The 19,370-nt window shown below is 31.8% G+C and overlaps 3 protein-coding genes across 9 annotated transcripts; 1 reads left to right on the forward strand and 2 right to left on the reverse strand.

Annotated features, from left to right (window-relative positions):
• Window positions 1-1,324: 1,324 nt before the first annotated feature.
• On the reverse strand, window positions 1,325-2,384 carry LOC145728587 (ADP-ribosylation factor-like protein 2-binding protein). The gene is made up of 4 exons (XM_081978941.1): window positions 2,228-2,384; window positions 1,886-2,165; window positions 1,735-1,831; window positions 1,325-1,531 (listed from the first exon to the last, which is right to left on the reverse strand). Exons 1-4 carry the CDS (start codon window positions 2,250-2,252, stop codon window positions 1,469-1,471), a joined length of 465 nt encoding a protein of 154 aa, XP_081835067.1. The 5' UTR covers window positions 2,253-2,384; the 3' UTR covers window positions 1,325-1,468.
• A 195-nt stretch (window positions 2,385-2,579) lies between these two features.
• Window positions 2,580-17,306, forward strand: vari (MAGUK p55 subfamily member vari). 7 transcript variants are annotated; one of them, XM_081978931.1, is made up of 12 exons: window positions 2,580-2,697; window positions 2,753-2,905; window positions 6,933-7,054; window positions 12,492-12,646; window positions 13,262-13,421; window positions 14,076-14,333; window positions 14,384-14,633; window positions 14,697-14,915; window positions 14,974-15,143; window positions 15,197-15,370; window positions 15,492-15,566; window positions 15,800-17,306. In XM_081978931.1, exons 2-12 carry the CDS (start codon window positions 2,773-2,775, stop codon window positions 15,974-15,976), a joined length of 1,893 nt encoding a protein of 630 aa, XP_081835057.1. In that variant the 5' UTR covers window positions 2,580-2,697; window positions 2,753-2,772; the 3' UTR covers window positions 15,977-17,306. The 7 variants fall into 7 exon arrangements, with proteins under 7 accessions (XP_081835057.1, XP_081835059.1, XP_081835058.1 ...); XM_081978933.1 differs by lacking the exon at window positions 15,492-15,566; XM_081978932.1 differs by lacking the exons at window positions 2,580-2,697; window positions 2,753-2,905 and adding an exon at window positions 5,064-5,312.
• On the reverse strand, window positions 17,209-19,123 carry LOC145728586 (isocitrate dehydrogenase [NAD] subunit gamma, mitochondrial-like). Its single transcript, XM_081978940.1, has 6 exons — window positions 18,654-19,123; window positions 18,430-18,602; window positions 18,220-18,376; window positions 18,013-18,172; window positions 17,685-17,959; window positions 17,209-17,627 (listed from the first exon to the last, which is right to left on the reverse strand). The coding sequence occupies exons 1-6, from the start codon at window positions 18,835-18,837 to the stop codon at window positions 17,395-17,397; spliced, it is 1,182 nt and encodes a 393-aa protein (XP_081835066.1). The 5' UTR covers window positions 18,838-19,123; the 3' UTR covers window positions 17,209-17,394.
• Window positions 19,124-19,370: the final 247 nt, after the last annotated feature.

Raw genomic sequence — 19,370 nt, forward strand, 5'->3', positions numbered from 1 at the left:
CCTAAAATTTTATAGGGGTGTTTCCATTCTAAATGGGTCACACTGTATCATTTAATACATGTAAAGTTATTTCATATACAATCTATCGTTATTAGATCTCTTATAGAAATGTAATAACAATTACATCGACGACATTTGATTAATAATTACAAAGCCAAATAACAACTAAACTGTTTGTCGGAATTTTAATTATTCTTCAAACCTCCAGACTATAGTGCCTAAAGTAAGCTTTATAAACAGGTATGAAGTATGAATACTATGCCCTGATTCCACTCTATCTAAAACATATTGTTTTTTTATCTTTAACCAATTGTGTTTCTATAAAGTGTTTCAGGGCAAGAGAAGGCTTGCTTTCAGCTAAGATATTACCAATGAATGCAAAATACAGGTTTATTAACTCATTATTTATATTTTTTCAGCATAGTATGTGATATTCAGAAGAAAACATCAATATTATATTATCAATCATAAGTTTATTAGAAGATATACGTTATAGAAAGTCTTATTATTAATACCCAGTAGCTAGAACAAAAAATATTAATCTCCAAGTACTTCTCTTATTTTCTCTAATTAATATAATTGGAATCGTTATGTAACCCTCTTTTACTACTCTGACAGGAATCCCTTAACAATTTAGAGAAAGGTAGGCTAAACAAATATCAATCACAAAGCTTCCTTACCTGTGAGATACCAATCACTGGCAGTTTTAAGCGTGAGATATGATACAGACATTTCAACAATTGCAGGTAATCTTGGCCGTACAAAAATGGTTATCATACACACTGACAGTTAATATCAAAAGCAAGTAATAGTAATAGTAATTAGAACTTTTAAGTTCTCTAAAATTTAGTTATTAAGTAAATCCTATTAATCGGAGGGAAAATAGATTATAAAACTCTTGTCCGATTAAGCATAGGTGATAGGGATAGAGACCCCCACCCTTGTTTTCCTATTATAAATAAGAATTACAAGAAAAACGAGTAAACTGTTGATGACATTGTGGTGAATAGAATTAACCGATATACACATTATTGTAATAACCTAGAAGGAAAATCTCTTGTAAATGAGTGTACTCTACACTACACTTCGGACTAACTACTACACTAAGTTTGTGCCAGCATACATAACAACAAAAACATTGTACTATAAGTAAATAAATTGAAAAGTTATTTGCTTAACAATAATGAGTGTCAAAATTTTTGATATAAAAAATCTTGCGTCTTTTGACGTGCATTATGCTTTTTTGCATGAATTTAATAAAACTAATTTACATAGTGCATTCCCTAACTGGTTATTATTGGAATAAATAATAAAAACAATAATATTCTAGTGTGTCAATTTATTAAAACGGCTTTTGTATAAAAAATTAACATATTACAATGTGTATGTGATCATATGGCATAATGACATAATTTTCTATCCACGCTTGTAGTTTATTATGACGTTGTATAAACTAAGTCAAATAGCCTTAATAGTTGCATTTAGTAATTAAAATTCCTTCAGACAAATCAATTCCGTGTCCTTCTTTCATCTGAAACCAAATTCGCTATCAACACAAAAAAATAGATTTAATTTGCAGGAAATGTCTCTTGCATCTAGCAGTTTTTAATTTTGATCTACAACACTGAAATCTATTTACAGCATTTAAATTATATGGAATAAACTCTGTTCACCTTGGTGAATAAACTGTTTCAGGAATTTCAATAAAAGCTACTAACAAACATAATAAGTTACCTGCTTGTAATCCAAAAACATTTTCTTAAAAGTACCAAAATCCCAGAAAGTAGACAAAATCTCATATATTTCCATATCTAGTTGATCCGACATTTTTCTGTAAGAAAAATTGATGTTTTTATTACATACAGGCTTGTGTCTATATCATTACTCTAGATCTGCTTCAAATTGCTTTAAGTTGAACCCAGGAATTCTATTGGTTAGTTGCTCTTCAATATACTTCTCAACTGTAGACAAGTACTTCTTAAATATGTCCATGTAAATCAATCTGTTTTCCTCATCGTCCTCAAATTCTTTGTAGTACTTTTCCAGAAAATTTGTCTGAATCACCAAAAAGTCCTCACTTATAACGATTCCCTCTATACATCCAATAATTTCTGCAAAACGTCTCTCAGATCTGTCTGAACAGGAATGGGAGATATCGAAATCACCTGAAAATTTAAACAAAACGAGTAAAAATACTTATCTGTTGTGTGTTATGGGATGGAATTACAGTTGTTGCAGTCTACTTCAGTCATATTTGCCCTGATTTTTAGACTACTTTTATGATGACTGTAATTTTGAATGACAACACAAAATGGCAGTTAGTAACGACAAAGCTAAAGGGTTACCTTAGAAACGGCACTTCTGGTTAGCCTGTAAAGCACATGCAAATAACTAGGTTACTGTACCTGCTTAATATAATCGTATAGAAAAACCATAATATGTTTTATCTAGTAATTTTGATACTCCTCTCTGTATAAATAATTAGCTTTATATTTCTGTAACAGCATTGTCACTATGATGAAAACGTATTATTAAGTTGGACACTATTGACCCATATTCCAAACAACCTATTGATTATTTTTCAGATGTTCCATTGCATGGCTAAACGATATAAAAGCTAGCATTTTGTTCAAAACCATTGCCTTAGCATATTCTCACTGAAATCAGTTCTTTTTAACAAAGAGAAGCGCTCTCAACGTATGTTGCTTGAAAATAATAATAGTTGAATATGAATAAATAGTTCAGTTTGTAGGTTGAAAATCCGGAAACTAAATGGTTAAGTACTACTATGGATTTAGACAGCACCTACATACACCATGGAGGTACTGTACTACAGGCTTCAAGTCATCAGGACATTGTGCAGCCACCAAATGTGCCACCAAATATTTAGCAAGTTCATCGTTAGGTAAATATCAAAAAGCATAAATTCTAATAGGATACAGATAGAAAAAATAGAAACTACTAGATAAAACAAATTATGCCTAATCTGTCTCATAAATGAACTGTTGGGACTAATTTGGTATATTTCTCAAAATTGTATACAATCAGCTGGTTCAAAAACAATTTCGGGTTTACACGGTATCGCATAAATGCGAAGAAGAATGCATCATACAAGGTTTTTACTGAGCATAATTTGGGAAGTTTCAAAGTATGTTTAATCATACCGTTCTTAATAAAACGTATGTATTCCCTCATTGTCAATGTTTAAAACTCTGTATTTTTTATATTTGATATTTGGTGTGGATGGTGACAGATGTACGACCTGATTATTAGATCTATTGGATCCCATCTTTTTCTGTTATCTCAAAGTTTTCTTGTTCATAGCAGCCTCTCAAGATTCTGTTTCTTTAGGAATTTCAGGATCTTTACAGTCAGCTGGTATCCCAGTATGTTAAATCTTCTGTAATGGTTCGTCGAATGCTAAAAAGTATAGAGTTTTGGAAACTGTGTAAATATAAGGAAAATTATGATGATACTTTGTCAAACTATGACATGGTTGAAAAGAATTAACATTAAAAAACTCAGATACAGAATGATTCATTTAAAAAATGGAACATTTAAAAATATCCCATTAGATCATTTTGTAATAAACATGTGTTTTCCTTAATTTGTTAAGTTGGCAACCCTGCTATTAAACTCATAACTAAAACTTTATCCATGTGCAGAATTTCACAAGTAATCTAATACTCGATTGCACCGTCAGCCTAAACGTTGATTAAACACTTAAACTTGGTTAGTGACAAGCAAATGTTATAGAGCTAATCAGTGATTAGATTTTAAACGTTGTTTAGGCGAACAGTGTAAACGGCCATAATTATCCAAAACTTGTTGGTTGAATTTGTAATATTAATTTGTTATTTTCTCAATTTTTAAGTAGGTACTTACTTTAAAATCATGGTAAATTAGGAGTTGCCTTAAAAGAGCTTAGCATCACAGCTGTGGTAGTACATAGGTATTAAACATCAGTAAATTTTAATTCATTCGAATAAACTTTGCTAATTATACGTCTAGTTAAGTTAGGTTAACCTAAGGTCTTAACTAAAATGTTGGGAATGCAATATACTAACAGGAAATGTAGTCCATAGCCATTTAATATGCTAAAACAAAATGCCATTTGCGATTAAAAATATGTAAATTGTATTAACCAAATATGACAATCAGTTCTGTTAAATCGGTCATCTATGTCGAAAATCTAAGTAAAAAGATAACGTAACAAAGTAGTAAATTGTTGCTTTTTAACGATCCAGTGGTATCGTGAGTTTATTTTTTAATGGAAATTTTATCTAGGTTTAGTAAGACCAGAACTAAACTTGCAAATACAAATACAACAATAAAAGCATCTCATTGAGAAAAAACATGGTGAAAACAGAAAGAAAGGAATTTCTTGTTTTTAAACATAAGTTCAATTAAATTGTAAGAACTAATAGCCTTTTTTAAAAATTATTAGCAAAGTGTTCTTTCTGTTTTGTCTCCCTATTTGTGTTTTTTCCCAATAAGAAACTTTATTTATTGTTGTATTTGTTTAGTGCCCTGAAGAAGCCTAAATAAAACTGACAAAACGTCGACAAAAGTATAGTACTGGTCTTATACTAAAGCTAAATCCAATTTCCATTAAAAAAAGCAGTAAATATTTTGAATATAACGTTTCTTTCTTTTTTTTTTGTTATATTTCAAACCTTTCTACATTATCACATCAACTAGTTGTACTTTTGGTTTTTGCCATACTTTACCGGTGTTATACAAAATTTGAAATTTAGTCGGTTTCTCCTGTGAATCTCCGTCACTGTTTCCAAATTTTAAATCCATGACGCAAACAGACAATGGATAAAGCCACCGCGTAGGCGACTGTATCGGCGCCACCATTATCGAATGTTTTCCATCCCCAGCGGGAAACTTACATAGTAATAATAAAAATCCGGATAGAGTAAAAATCTATGTCAATTTAGCACATCCCAGCATCCGTTCCGACCCTGTATATGTATCATAGCAACCACTTTGGGAGTTCTGGGTTAGAAAGGCGTAACGTTTCGGGTCCGAGCCTTTTAGACTTCACTGGCTGCGTGGGCCTGCACCAGGTTAGAAGCATGTTAGACGCGGCAGGTGCAAATGGTACCTGAAGATCGACACACGCGATTAATGACAATTTTTCTCAACTATCTAAATCTCTCGTAAATTTAAAAAGTGTTAAATGATGGTTCGGTTCGGTAAAAATGGGGATTGTCAGGAAAGACAAGAACTGTTGCAAAGTCTGAAGGAGATCAGCATGGAACATAACGGAAAACACTTCACCAATCACATCACTAACGATAATGGTAAGACACTTTGTTTGATTATGTCTAATAGTTTAAACTAATTTTATAAATATCTCTGATAATAGTTTTTCTTAAAACAATATAAGTTTGAGTGAATCTGTGAACAGCCGGTGTTCTGGAGATATTTGTTTGGAAAGTAAACATTCGGAATAGAAATGTAAAATTGCTGGAAGTAAATAAATTGTGGAAAATGCTGAAAGAGCTCAAGCAAGTGGGGAAATAAGAGCTATTTTTAATAAGTCATTATTTGGATTTCGGTGTGTCAAGACAATCCTGACCTGTAGTGAACGTAGCTTACTCATTCTAGTAAACTTGTTAGTGATTGTCGGCCGATAACATGAGAAAAAGCAAGAAGTGTGGAATTAAAAAGTGCTGTTTGTGTATTTGATCTAAAAGCGTATCATATCTTTTAGCATATTAAATTTAGTAAAATGGACTCTTCAATTAAAATCACCAACATGTGAGTATTTTTGTTTTTGTAATCACTTTGCTGAATGCCAATTATTCTACACCACAGCATAGTTACTTTATTTTTAACATTATTTTATGCATTTTTTGATGTTTCTCTTGTGTGGATTCTCTTCAAACCGAGGTAAATAAATATCCATGTAAAAAGATGAGCAATTAAAAGTATTGTTTGCAACTGCAGAAATATACAACTATCCAGTATTTATAACCGTGAGAGTTATATCAATAAAACCTTTGAAATCGATATGGTTTAATATGTCTTGTTTAAAGTTAAATCCGTTTATGATGTAATATATGAGCGTACTTCTTGTCATAATAAACTAGATCAACCGGCTAAAACTTGAATTAGAAAAATTGCTAAAATGTTGTATGCAATTATTTTATAAAAGAATTTTAAATAGGATGACTTTTTTTAAATTGTTATTTTCCGAATTTCTCCTTAAATATGTAATTGATAAGAAACAATTTGAAAAAGGTAAAGCATGACGTTGTTCATCAACCTGAAAAATGTTGATTGAAGCATATTTGAAGCCTATTTTCCTATTATTCTATAATTTTCAAATTGCTAAAATACAATTTTATGCTCATATATACTTAAGTATAAAAAAATCTGTTAAACCGCTATAAATGTACAATTTGCCTCATTGATTTGTCTTGCAACACCCTGTAGAAGTCTTTTCAAAAATGTATTTTAATTAACCATTAATCTAACAAGTGTTTGTTAAAAACATATCAGCAATTAAAAATTCAACATGCAAACTTAGGAGTTGCCAAAAAAGAAGGTCATCATTGTTGTACGGTTTAGGAAAACTTATTTATTAAGTGTGGAATGACATTACAAATAATCCTACTTGAAAAATGTACATTTCCCAATGCGTATACATTTGTAAGTGAAAAGAATTGACGAAAAAAAGTTTCACCAACCCATTTATATTCTACTATGTTTATGAAATTTTAGAAAGGACGTCACTAAAGGCTCATAACGTTTTTTAAGTGAAACATATGCGAATTTATTTTGCTTTGAAGTAGGTCAACAGACACGATTTCTTCTCGTTTATACTGGCAGTTTCCCTTTAAACAATAAACTTCCCATTTATATCTAAGTATATTTGCTTATTCAAAATATAATTAAGGCTTTCTGACATATTTCAGGTGCATTCCAACACGTGCGAGACAATATCGATGAGCTGGATGAAAAGAACGCAATCAATGAGACTGATTTAATATTCCTCAAAGGTCTGATGGACAGTCCTGTCCTTCACAACTTGGTTAAGGTAAGTGACCTTTTTGTTTCAGAAGCCATTAGACTTTAATCTAGACGCTTAACGCATTACGGTCTTATCTTTAATAGTTGTTGCTTGTTGACTAGTTTCAAGTTTTTACTGTTAGAGGTGATACAGTTGAACTTTCAATTCCGCACAATTTTTTATCGTAATTGCACGTTCAAATACCGTTTTATTAGAGCTGCCGTTATTGAATCATTCAACCGCAAATTTAGGTCGAGTTCAATTGGATGACAACGAATTTATGTGTGCTTCAACCCACTTGCATCAATGAGTCACTTATAGCGATGCAAATCTAATTTTGAAGTCATATTTTATTTTGAACAAGTTCAATCAATCGAGTATTGGGAGATTTACTATTCATTTATTTGCAGCGCGGTAACCCAAAGCTAATGAAATTGATCAATTGTTCATTAAATTCTGTGGGAACTATTCTGTTAACAATTATGTCCAATAATTATCGCTTAAACTGGAAAGTTTCTTGAGGATAATCGAATAATAAAATACTGAAATTAAGTTCATTTACGATTAAATCTATTCAGAATAAGATAAATTGTAGCGGTTTCAGGGCAAAAAAAAATCACAGTTAAAACAGTTAGAAAGCGTTTAAAAATATGGGAACATCTCTCTATGGAATCTTACACAAACTACGCTTTTTAGCAGCAATTTCAACTGTAACTTATTGAACGGATCCTGCTTCTTGGATGCTACTTACTCTTGTACGTGTCAGACTGACGATCTAATCAAACGGAAATGCCAGGCAAGATGCACAAGAGTAGCATACTAAACCTTTAAAAATTATAGATCTCTACTGCAGTTTGCTTAAGATGGTATAGTAAATACAAAAGAACTGAAACAAGGTAAAATGAAAAACTACTAAAGCCTTAAACGCTGGGTAATAATAAAATAATTTACTGAAATTTCTGTTGTGTCAATATTCTTAATTTTTGTCTTTTTCTACCTTAAATGTAATCTTTTTCTACCTACATGTATCTTTTGTATTATTATTAATTAATACGAACCTTAAAGATTGTTAAGATTAATAAATCTATTACTGAGGATCTTATTTATTCCCACTGTAACTACTGGCAGAGTTTGTAATCCTTTGAACTCATATACCTGTAATTTCTAAATTAAAAATAAGTTTGTAATAATGTTAGAACTCAGCAAAATAACTTTCTAATACTTCATCTTCAACGTAAAGTAAGAGAAACAAATAAAATGCTGCAAACTTGGTAATAAAGTTTTGGATTGTTGAACGACCGTCTTGTTTTTAGAGTTTTTAAAATAGAACGTACCCCGACTTCTAACAAATGAGCTTGACATGAAAATCCATATGAACATTTTATTCAAAATGAAGTAGAATAATAATATATTGAAAACATCCTGCTTAACATGATTGATGATATCGTATCGCAACAGGATGGCACACCATAACAGAATGAGATAAGAAAATACTTTGGAAGACAAATATATTCAAAAGCGTGAATATTGAAAGGCAAAATTGGCTTAGACTTCCAATAGTCCAGAAATAAAACTTTTAGACAATACTTGAAAACATTTGTGTTGACACAATGAGACACATCACACAACTGAATTTTTGTAAAAATATATAGGTACAGAAAATCAGAACAGCTGCAAAATGGTTTCTAAGTAGGTGTCAGCCGTTTATTGTAAATATTGCACGGGAATAATCTTAATAATACATGAAAATATAACGGAACTGCTTTTAGTAAGACATTTTGTCTTAACTGTATTGTTAATTATTTTTAGAATTGTTTTTAAAAACACAAGTTTTCAGAAGAAATCGTACTACAAAAATAAATTTTGAGCATTATGTTTAATAGAATTTGTCCACTTGGCAAAAAATGCTCCCAAAATTTAGACCCTCTTAAGCTTTTTGTATAAGAGATCGCCCCAACCTAACCTACACAAAAGGAAAAATGCGCAAGTCAGTATCCCTTCTGAATCCATCAGGGATAAATACATGGAGAAATGTTTTACTTTCATTACCTGTTTTGTTAGTTTTAAACTAAATTTAATTGTGTTGATTAAACCATATACTTTCCTTTAAACTTGTGGATTAAGCTTTGAAAAACTATTCCTGCTTGTATACAGGGGATGTTATTTATAGCCTTATCGATTAAAACCATGTGCCTTAGTGGATTGTTTACATCGCCACGTTTCCAAGGGTCCAATGTGGGATATTTGGGGGTTTCTTGAGGTAAGTTTTAACTGAGGGTGATAGACTAAAAATAATTTATTCTTTAACTTTATACATCATATGTTTAGTATTTTTAACAGCAAAATAAATCACCCGTATCTTTTTAGAATGGGTTGAGGGTTAGCATTAAGTTTAACCCACATTCGTTTTTGTAACAATAAATTTCTCTTGCATTTCAAGTTTCTTGTTTACAAGGTTTTATACGCTGCACGTTCACACTGCTTATGCAACTTCAGTTATGCACTAAAGACCTTGATTTTTTTTAAATCAGCCTTAATTGAAAGTTTACTGTTCTTCACTTTCTTTTCAGATTACCTACTAATGATTTGTTGAGTTATAAATAAATAATAATTTTGTTTTTAATGGTCTAATTTATCACTAACAGTGAAATCACCTACCTCTAACCTACAAAGGGTTTACTAACATTTACGTGACTTTCACACTAATTACCAAAATAAACAATTAAAGTGACGTCACTATTCAAAATTTAACGGACGTACCTTGACACCCCAAAAGCTCAACAACCGGTACAACGTAACAAAATAACGTCGGATGGGTTCGTTAAATTAACATTTTCCACAAAGCGGTTTAGGTGCCGTCTCGATAAAGTAGTCGAGTCATATAGTAGTACCACGGTTCCCCTCTCACCAAGCCCGTTTTCTGTTTGGTACGGTCCACCAGGTACCATTGCGTCGCGTTAGTACTGCATATCAGTAATTCTAGTGACTTTTAAAAAGCACCTGCTTTTTAAAGGTGGTTTTTGGTGTAAAACCCATTCCGGTTGCATTAGATGGTAGTTTTTGGCGCCTTTAATACCGTTTGAAATTTCCGTTTCAAGTTTTCATCGCAGATGTAAGTGAAGGAATGTCAATTGTACGGGAAAATAGTAGTAGAATGTTTAATTGTTGATATTGGTGTTGTGAAGAATAGTGCATTTGAACAGGACATATTAATCACTGACTCATCCTAGTTTATGGTCATATATAAAGACCACACCTGTGGAAAGGTGATTGTTTCTTATGTTTTGTTCGCGGTTACCCATGTGGCAACGTTGTTGAGCTGGGAGTTCGTTATATTATTTGCTAAACATACAGGGTGAGCAAAATTAGTTTTTATTCCATATTTTTAAAACATTATATATAGAAGAATGTTTAAAATAGTTATTTGGTGGGGTAGTAATAACTTAAAGTAACTCAAAACGTGAAGGTTATTTCAGTTCTTTTTAAGATGAAATTACTTCTAACTTAACAATTTTGGTAACAAAACAATGCGGCTTTTTTTGGATCAAAGTACAATTTTCCTCGAATGAGATACAGAGAAAAGTCAGATGACCTAATATTGTTTAAAAACTAAACTGGGATAATACATATTCAGTTCATCTACTTACCAATAGCTTTCTTAATTCAGGTTTAAATAAAACACTTTATCTGTCTATTATTTCATAATTTTATTTGAAATTTTGTTTAACACATGAATTGTTAAAAACACATTATAACGATGCAAAAGCAACAATTAACAATCTGCCACAAATAAGTAACTCACTTGCCTAACGAACTTTAAGGTACGTATAATCGATGTTCAAATCATTCGCAATCTATTTGAAATTATTCGTTAGCATGGTTTACCCAAGTATAGGTAGATTTGTGCATTACAAGATAATCGGTTTACTAAACGTCAGTCAACTTAATATAGTTCTCAGCAAGGTATTGTATTCTTCTTGATACTAATTACTATAATTGAAATTTTTTCAATGAGTCAGAGAAATATAACATTTTTAGCATTTTACTTTAATTGTTAAAAAAACTTGAAATGTTCAATTTATTCGATTATACCTACTTTATTGTAAAATGCGGAAATCCTCAACACAAACCTAATAAACCTAAATAACGTTGAGCTTCTTTTAGTTGTTAAAGAAGACTTTCATTTCCTGTAGTCTTAATGTGTTTTTGTGTTACTACTTACACATAGGTATATCACACTTATGGATAACTGGTTATTAAGTCTAGTAATATCTAAATTGAAACATTCTTGTTCCCTTTAACTACATATTAATATAAACAGAAAAATACTTTTTACTACTTCATATCAATATTTTATATTAGTTAATTCCATAATATCCGAAATCAATTTACTAGCCAAACTTGTAACAATGTCCATTGTTTTTATAATAAGAACCCTACATTTTAGAAAAAAAAAACAAATAAAATCGGTCATGTGCAAACTGCAAGTAATACCCATGGAAAGAACCTGATATCAGACTGAAAAACAATACGAATCGGAATTGCGGTCATTATATTAAACTGATATAAGTCATATGCATTACGTCTTTAACTTCAATCTGATTCAATTTGACATTTGGAATTTTCAGCCGAAAGCTCAATTTAATGTATAATGACTTACATCCAGGCTACCAGCTTGTCTAGTTTAAAACTACATACTTGACGATGAAGGTGAAAGGATGGTGAATAGTTGCCACCCTGTATAAACAACACAATGTCTATTTAAACTAACTCAGATTATATCACCAGATTACATTTTACCTTTATTTCTTTTGTTCTATTGAAACTTGACACACTGTATGATGTTTTACTTCAAAGAATATTTATTGTCAAGTCAAGTCTGATCGAATGTTTTTTAAAGATCAAAGTTCACCAAATGTACCAAAAAGAAGGTTATTTACTTCGTAAAAGCAACGTTTCCAGAAAACACGATTTAAACATCATTCTGTTCAAGGGGGGGTAATTAATTATGTAAGGGTATAATAAATTTCAGGCTATTTGCTAAATCTCCAAATCTCTTCTCGTGATGGCTTTCAGCCAACAAAATGTGAAACTGACCTAGAAAACTCGAGAGTAGTTCGAGAGAACAGCGAGTAAAATGCATTGGAAAGTCGCAATCATAGTTCACGGTTAATGATTTAAACTTGGAACTGTTACTAATTTTTGTTAATGTTCATTGATAAACTAGCAGGTAAAAGATTTAAAGGGCTAAACAGTAGGAAGCCGCAAATAAGCGATTAGCAAACAGCACCCTTGTCCGGTTAAGGGTCGTTTTTACAGCACCGAATCATTGATTTGACACGGTTTAGGCTACTGTTTACCTCTTCTATTATTGCCACTAAAACTTATACTAAAGAAATCTGAAGGCTTTTTTTTAAATCAGAGATAGTGTTAGTATGAATTAGTTAATAGTTATGTATTTTAGGTCCAAGACCGTCTAGAAGAAAAACCTCCCGTCCTTTCACCACCAGAAACTTCAACTATCCTAGATATCTACAAGGATATTTATATTAGATGTAGCAGATCGTGGAATAGGGACGCCAGAGAACTTGCTGATATTCTTCATAATTCACATTTCAGGTAAAATAAAGTTAATGAATTTAAAGACCAAATAAACATTTTTGAATGTAATTAATGTACGAGTATAGAATAGAATAATACATGGCAATATGAATCTAATTTCTACTAACTTAAATATTCTCAAGGTGATGACATTCCCGGTTATACTAGCAAATAGTGTAAAATTTCAAACTTACATTAATTAAAGCACTATATATTATCACAAATGTCCATTTTATGTCGATTGAAAATAGCTGTATTTGAAACGGTTTACACTTAGTTCTATAATTGTTGCTAGAATACTAGGAATTTGGTGTAAATAATGGAATTTAGATCTATGAAAATATTTGTATCAATAACTTGCAATAACAAGGTTCTTTGCTTATAATGACAAAGTCACTGCCAGTGCAAACTTATTTCTAGAGGATTAGACACAATATAAAATTTTCAGGAAAAATGCTTCTCTCGTTCTAAGCATTGTTATTGGAGGTACCTGACCAATTTTTTAGGTCTAGAACATTACTAGAAATACATTACAATATATTTTTCAGAGACGAAAGTTCTACATGTTTTAATTTGAACCACCAAAAATATTCAAATTCTTGCGCTTTATCTTCAATTGAATTATATTTTTAGGGCTCTTCTGGAAAGTCACGACCAGATAGCAAATATTATTCAAAATCCTAAACCGAATCCAAAGACTGAGCCGCCTAAATTGTTTCCTAACGGGATGACTAACGACGCTATCAGGATGGTGGGAGTGAGAAAGAAGGATGGAGAACCTTTAGGACTTACGGTATGTTAATTGAAAATTCGTAATTTAAACAGGTGGAATAAGTAAGCCAACATAAAATAAAGTCAGATGCTCCCCACTGCAAGAATATAGGTACCTATCTCCCTGATTCAACAAGGCATGTTAAGGAAAAAAGGACAGTTGTTCTACATGGACCATAATAAAATAAACTGATGACATAATAGCCATTTTTGTAACCAATATTGATTCACATCTAGTTTAAATTCAATTCAGTCAAAATAAAGCCGTTATTTTTGATTACCATCTAAAACAACTATACTTTCCTTATGCTGCACAAAAAAATACAAAATAAAAAACAGTTGGCTACGTTTCTGACCAAAGTTGTCTTCACTTTTTCTACCTGCATGTAGGAACATTAGAATTCACATAAGATTACATCCATTGACTTTTGGGGGACAGACAAAACCTTGAGACAGGTATAAATTCAGTCAGGTGGCTCAAGGTGTAAAGTTCCCTTATTTGGGTTTAGTATCAGCGGGAGTTCTTTACACTTCCCTTCTGCCTTTGTCAATAATGTAATATAATTAATATGTCACAGAGACGTCGAGTTGTAAATAAAGGACATGTTTGCCTTATAACCAGAAATTTGCTTAGTATTTCGGGTAATTAATATCCTAAAGGTCTTCTTTATTGTAGGTGCAATTAGACGATAACGATAATTTAGTGATAGCTAGAATTCTAGAAGGAGGAATGATAGAAAAGCAGGGTTTACTCCACATTGGTGACGTAATATTAGAAGTGAATGGAACTGTTGTCAAGACGCCAGAAGATCTACAAGTTGAAGTGGCAAAAAGCAAAGACTCAGTTACCCTCAAAGTTGGAAATGCCCAAGCTACTGAAACTCACGCCTCTATAGTTGCAAATGGAGTGAATGGAGTCACCAAAAAACTTACTGTAAGCTTTGTTACATTGTATATAAATTTAATTTAATTTCTGGATTTTAGTGCTACATGAGAGCACTGTTTGAATACAGTCCAGAGGAAGACAGTTTGTTACCATGTAAAGAAATTGGCCTACCCTTTGAACGAGGAGATATTTTACAAATTGTTGACCAAAGGGATCCAAACTGGTGGCAAGCAAAAAAAGTGGGAGGAGACAATAGGACAGGGTTGATTCCATCGATGGAGTTAGAGGAAAGAAGAAAAGCTTATGTGCCTCCTGAGAACGACTTTGTTCATAAGATCAGTATATGTGGTAAGTCTTTTACTGTTAAAGTGTCAAGCATGATTCAGTTACTTAACACTTAATCAATTGTAGGTGCCCGTATATCCCGTAAAAAGAAAAAAATAATCTATCAGTCAAAGAGCAATTGCGATTTTGACAAGGCAGAGCTGTTACTATACGAAGAAGTGACAAAAATGCCTCCGTTCAAAAGAAAAACCTTGGTGCTTATCGGAACTCAGGGAGTGGGCAGAAGAACCCTAAAAAACAGACTGATTAACAGCGATCCTGAAAAGTTTGCTGGTGTCATACCTTGTAAGTATTACCTATAAAAAAATATTAACCAGCTTACAACTTAAGTACTTTTTGTTAGATACAACGAGACCTCAAAGAGTTCTAGAAGAAAACGGCCAAACATACTGGTTTACCACTAGGGAAAACATGGAAGAGGAAATCAGAAATAATAAATTTCTAGAATACGGAGAATACAACGGTCATCTTTACGGCACTCATTTAGATTCCATCAGAGAGATCATCAAACAAGTGAGACAACTTTGCAATGTGCTGTGTGATACTAAAATAAAAATTGTTTTTAGGGAAAAATGTGCATATTAGACTGCAGCCCCATGTCTCTCAAAATACTACACAACAGCTCAGAATTTTTGCCTTATGTGATTTTCATTGCCGCTCCCGGTATGGAGCAACTGAAAAGTTTGTACGATATCTCGAAAAGTAACTCAAATTTGAGGTATTCAAGTAGAAACTTGACGGTAAGTTTTTTTTAATATTGTGAAGTAGATATAATCGATTATGAATGTTACTGTATTTGACTTTTTACTGCTAATGTTTACTGTTTCAGTAGTTTTTATTTGTTTTTGTTTTGCATGTTAGTTTGACAGACAAAGTTCAATTCGCTACAGCTCGAGAAGGGCCAGAACATTGGAATCTTTAGCATCTCTGTATGAGGTAAGTTTTTGTTATATTATCTTTTCTGTAAAAGCAGTTAAGATCAGTTTTATGTGATTACATATTCCTGCTTGTAGGGAATTGACATCTTCATTTTGAAAGCAAAATAGGCATGTTTGTCCATAGACAATAAAGTGTCTGTGTAGTTTTGAAAATACTTACAATGCATTTTAAGTTTACAGCAAAAGTAACTTATTTAATATTAGTAACTAATATTTTTTGTCAAATTATAGGAAGAAGACTTGAAAAGAACATTAGAAGACAGTGCTAGTATGCAAAGAACCTACGACAAGTACATCGATCAAGTAATCACAAACAACGATTTCGACGTCACATTTAGGGAAATCGTAGAAGCTCTGGACTCGTTAACCATCGAACATCAATGGGTACCAGTCAATTGGATTTATTAACATTAGGTCATAAAATAAGTATTATTGACTTTTCTGTTGTATACTGTTAACAGCAATAGCTTCAATCACTACACTGAAGTGAAAAAGCCTAAATTCTACTTTTGCAATACCATAATAGCAAAAATCAATTGTTGTCCTTCTTTAAAAATTAGATATGCTTAAAATGAATCATTTCTGAGTTATTTTTCTTGATTCAGATTTAGTTAAAACAGCTCAATGCCTTCAGTACAAAATGGCAACACAAGCAAACAGCTTCATAAAAAATTAAATTTATTTATAGTGATTTTTTGCATTTGAATTGATGCAAACTTGTACTTTTTAATGATATTACTAATAGTAGAAACTGTTTTTTGAGAACTTTAACTCCTGCTTATACTACCCCAAGACATCACCTAATTAGCAAGCTATTTTATATACAATTTACTCTTCCTCAGCCTCTTAGAAGTCTGTAGGATTTCTATAATAAGCTCTAGAATTAGTAGAGCAAAATTGTGATCTATCTTGACACTCATGCTTAAATAGATATAATAGTAATACGTATACAAAATTAAATTAGGTAGTTTAAGTTAACATTCAGTTTTGATATTTTAAACTGAAAGTTCAATTAGATTGATAGTGATGTATATTTATGAATGTTAAAACCATTCGACAGAAAAGAGTTGCCCGTACTATTACAATATAAATGTAGTTTATAGGAGAAAAGCTTCACATTGTTGCAAAACGTTGACATCATATTAGGTAGTACTTAATAGTATTTATAAATACTCACTTAGTAGGGAGTTGAAACATACAATAAATTTCTTTCAAAATATAAATATGAAAGAATCAAATTAAGTTTTACTTTACGTTCATGTTTTTTGAAACATAAAATGCCCAGGCAACTATTTATTTGTAATGCCATTATTTATGTTTTCTGAGTAGTGAATGTTAATTTGTTTTAGTTCTAATACAATTAGTCAAACTACAAATTAAAAATAATATTCCTTTTTGAACCGATCGAAAAGATTTTGTATATTTGTTTTTATTTTTTTACTATTCGTGTTTTGTTGTGTCTGTAGATTTAGTATTACTTAAAACTTTTAAAATATTAAGTTCAAAATGCATTAATGAAAACAATGGTTGGTTTATCAGATTGAAATGCTTACCAAAAATAGCGGTTCTGATAAGAAATCATTGGTCTTATCTTTTTAAGAGTGGCTTGTGGGTAAGTGCATTTTTTTATCAAAAACTGATTTATTAATCTTAAATAATGTTTAATTATAGTGACATTGATGAGGTTATATTGGTTAAACACTTATGTATTTCGTATAAACTTCTGCAGAACAAACAACTTGTTTTAATATCTTTGACCAATAAGAGACAATCTGTCAACTTATAAACACGATGACATAAAAAATCTGGAAAATACTCCATAAGCATTAAAATAATTTAAATTCGGAACTTTTAAGTAATTCCCTAATATTATTCTTAATACTGCTAACAACTTCATCACTAGAACTGTATCCACCTATATCAGTAGTATGAATTTGATCTACTGATAGTGTTTTAGTAACAGCCTTGTGTATTAACTCAGCGTACTGGTATTCGCCTAAGTACTGAAGCAGATCTATGGAAGCATTAATCATTGCTACTGGATTAAGGTTATCCTCATCTGAAAGTCATAATTTTGGGTAAGAATTTCAAAAGTTTTGGGGAAAATTATACTAACCTAAGAATGTAAGATGCCTAGATCCGGCTTCAAATAATGCACAGCTGGGGCCAAAATTTTTACCCGACATCAAGCCAGCTCCACCAATCAAACCACATGCAATATTAGATAAGATGTTTCCATATAAATTTGGGGTTACCAACACGTCGAACTGAGAAGGATTTTGTACGAGTTGCATAGTGGCATTGTCTACTATCATATCGTCTACCTGGATTTCTGGATAAGATTTGGCGACATCTTTAACTATTTTCATAAAAAGTCCATCAGAAAGTTTCCTAAAAACATTTCACATTAGAGAAAATTAATATCTCCAATATGCTTCCTTTACATAATATTAGCTTTATGCACTATGGTAACTTTCTTCCTTTTTTCTCTTATGGCAAAATTGAAACACCAATCCGCAAATCTTAGAGTATTTTCTTCGGTAACAATTTTTAAACTTTCGACCACACCAGGTTTGGCGGAGTGTTCCAGCATAGCATACTCACCTTAAAGTTTAAAGTCAAACTAACCAACTTGAGATATTTTCACATACCTTCAGTATTTTGCCTGCAAATGTAAATATCCATATTAGGGTACTTGCACTTGACATGGGGATAACTCTTCACATGCACAACACAAACATACAGGTCAAGTTCCTGTCTTAAAGATACATTTGTGCTGATAGCCAGATTTGGACTAATTATATTTCCCTAAAAAGTTATTCTGATCATTGTCAATTAAGCTGTATTGTGTGACTACCTACTTTTATTCCAACACCATTTCGATGCATAGACAACAAAGCAAGACGTCCGAATTCTTCAGTTTCACTAGCATTCTCACTACCAGTGTACAAAATTTCTTCAAAATCTACCGGAACATGAGCCTCTTTAAACACTTCCTTGACATAAGACATTAGTTTAGGACCTGGGGAAGACCCTGAAAAAAATCATTTTAATAAATCCACCATCAGTAAATTGGTAAACCTACCTGGTAACATAGTCACAATATATTTCCCTCCATACTTAACTGGCCCTCTGGACTCCTTATTAATTAATCTAGTTTTTGGAATAATCTTACCCTCGAAAGTGTCTGCAGGTAGTACCATATGATGTCGCTTCGTATAGTACCTACAGCTATTTCTTAAAATTCTACTGGTCACCTTGAGCACCATTTTGTGCTGGGGTTATGTCATGACAACATTCACGCAAGCACTGATAATGTTTATTAAAGTTAATTGTTAATGAAAACAGATTGCTAGCCTCTAATCTGAAGCAATCGTCACTTAAAATACATTTCGAATTTATTTATCGGCATAAGTGCTTAATGTGTTTATGTATGGGTTGAGGCTTATCAATTCAACGAATATACTGGGTGGAGAAATAAAAATCACATATTTGTAGCAGTACAAATGATGAGTAGTTTTAACAATAATATCAGTGGTAGGAACTATCTCAAACTAACTGGCTAACTAAACATGGTGGAGCAGGTTTATATTATTTAGCACTCCTATTACTTATATGATTTTAATTTGTTTGACAAAGTATAATATTTACATTATACAAGGTGGTTCGGTCATTTTAAGAAATAACTTTAAATTTTTGTGCAACTTTGCCTCAATTTGACCAATGATGTAAATGTAGATGCACAAGTCGTTCCATATATTCGATCTCTTCACATATACACGAATTTGTGGCCCTATGCACA

Source organism: Ips typographus, linkage group LG4 (genome assembly GCF_016097725.1).
Source record: "Ips typographus isolate SLU linkage group LG4, UJ_Ityp_2.0, whole genome shotgun sequence".
NCBI lineage: Eukaryota > Metazoa > Arthropoda > Insecta > Coleoptera > Curculionidae > Ips > Ips typographus.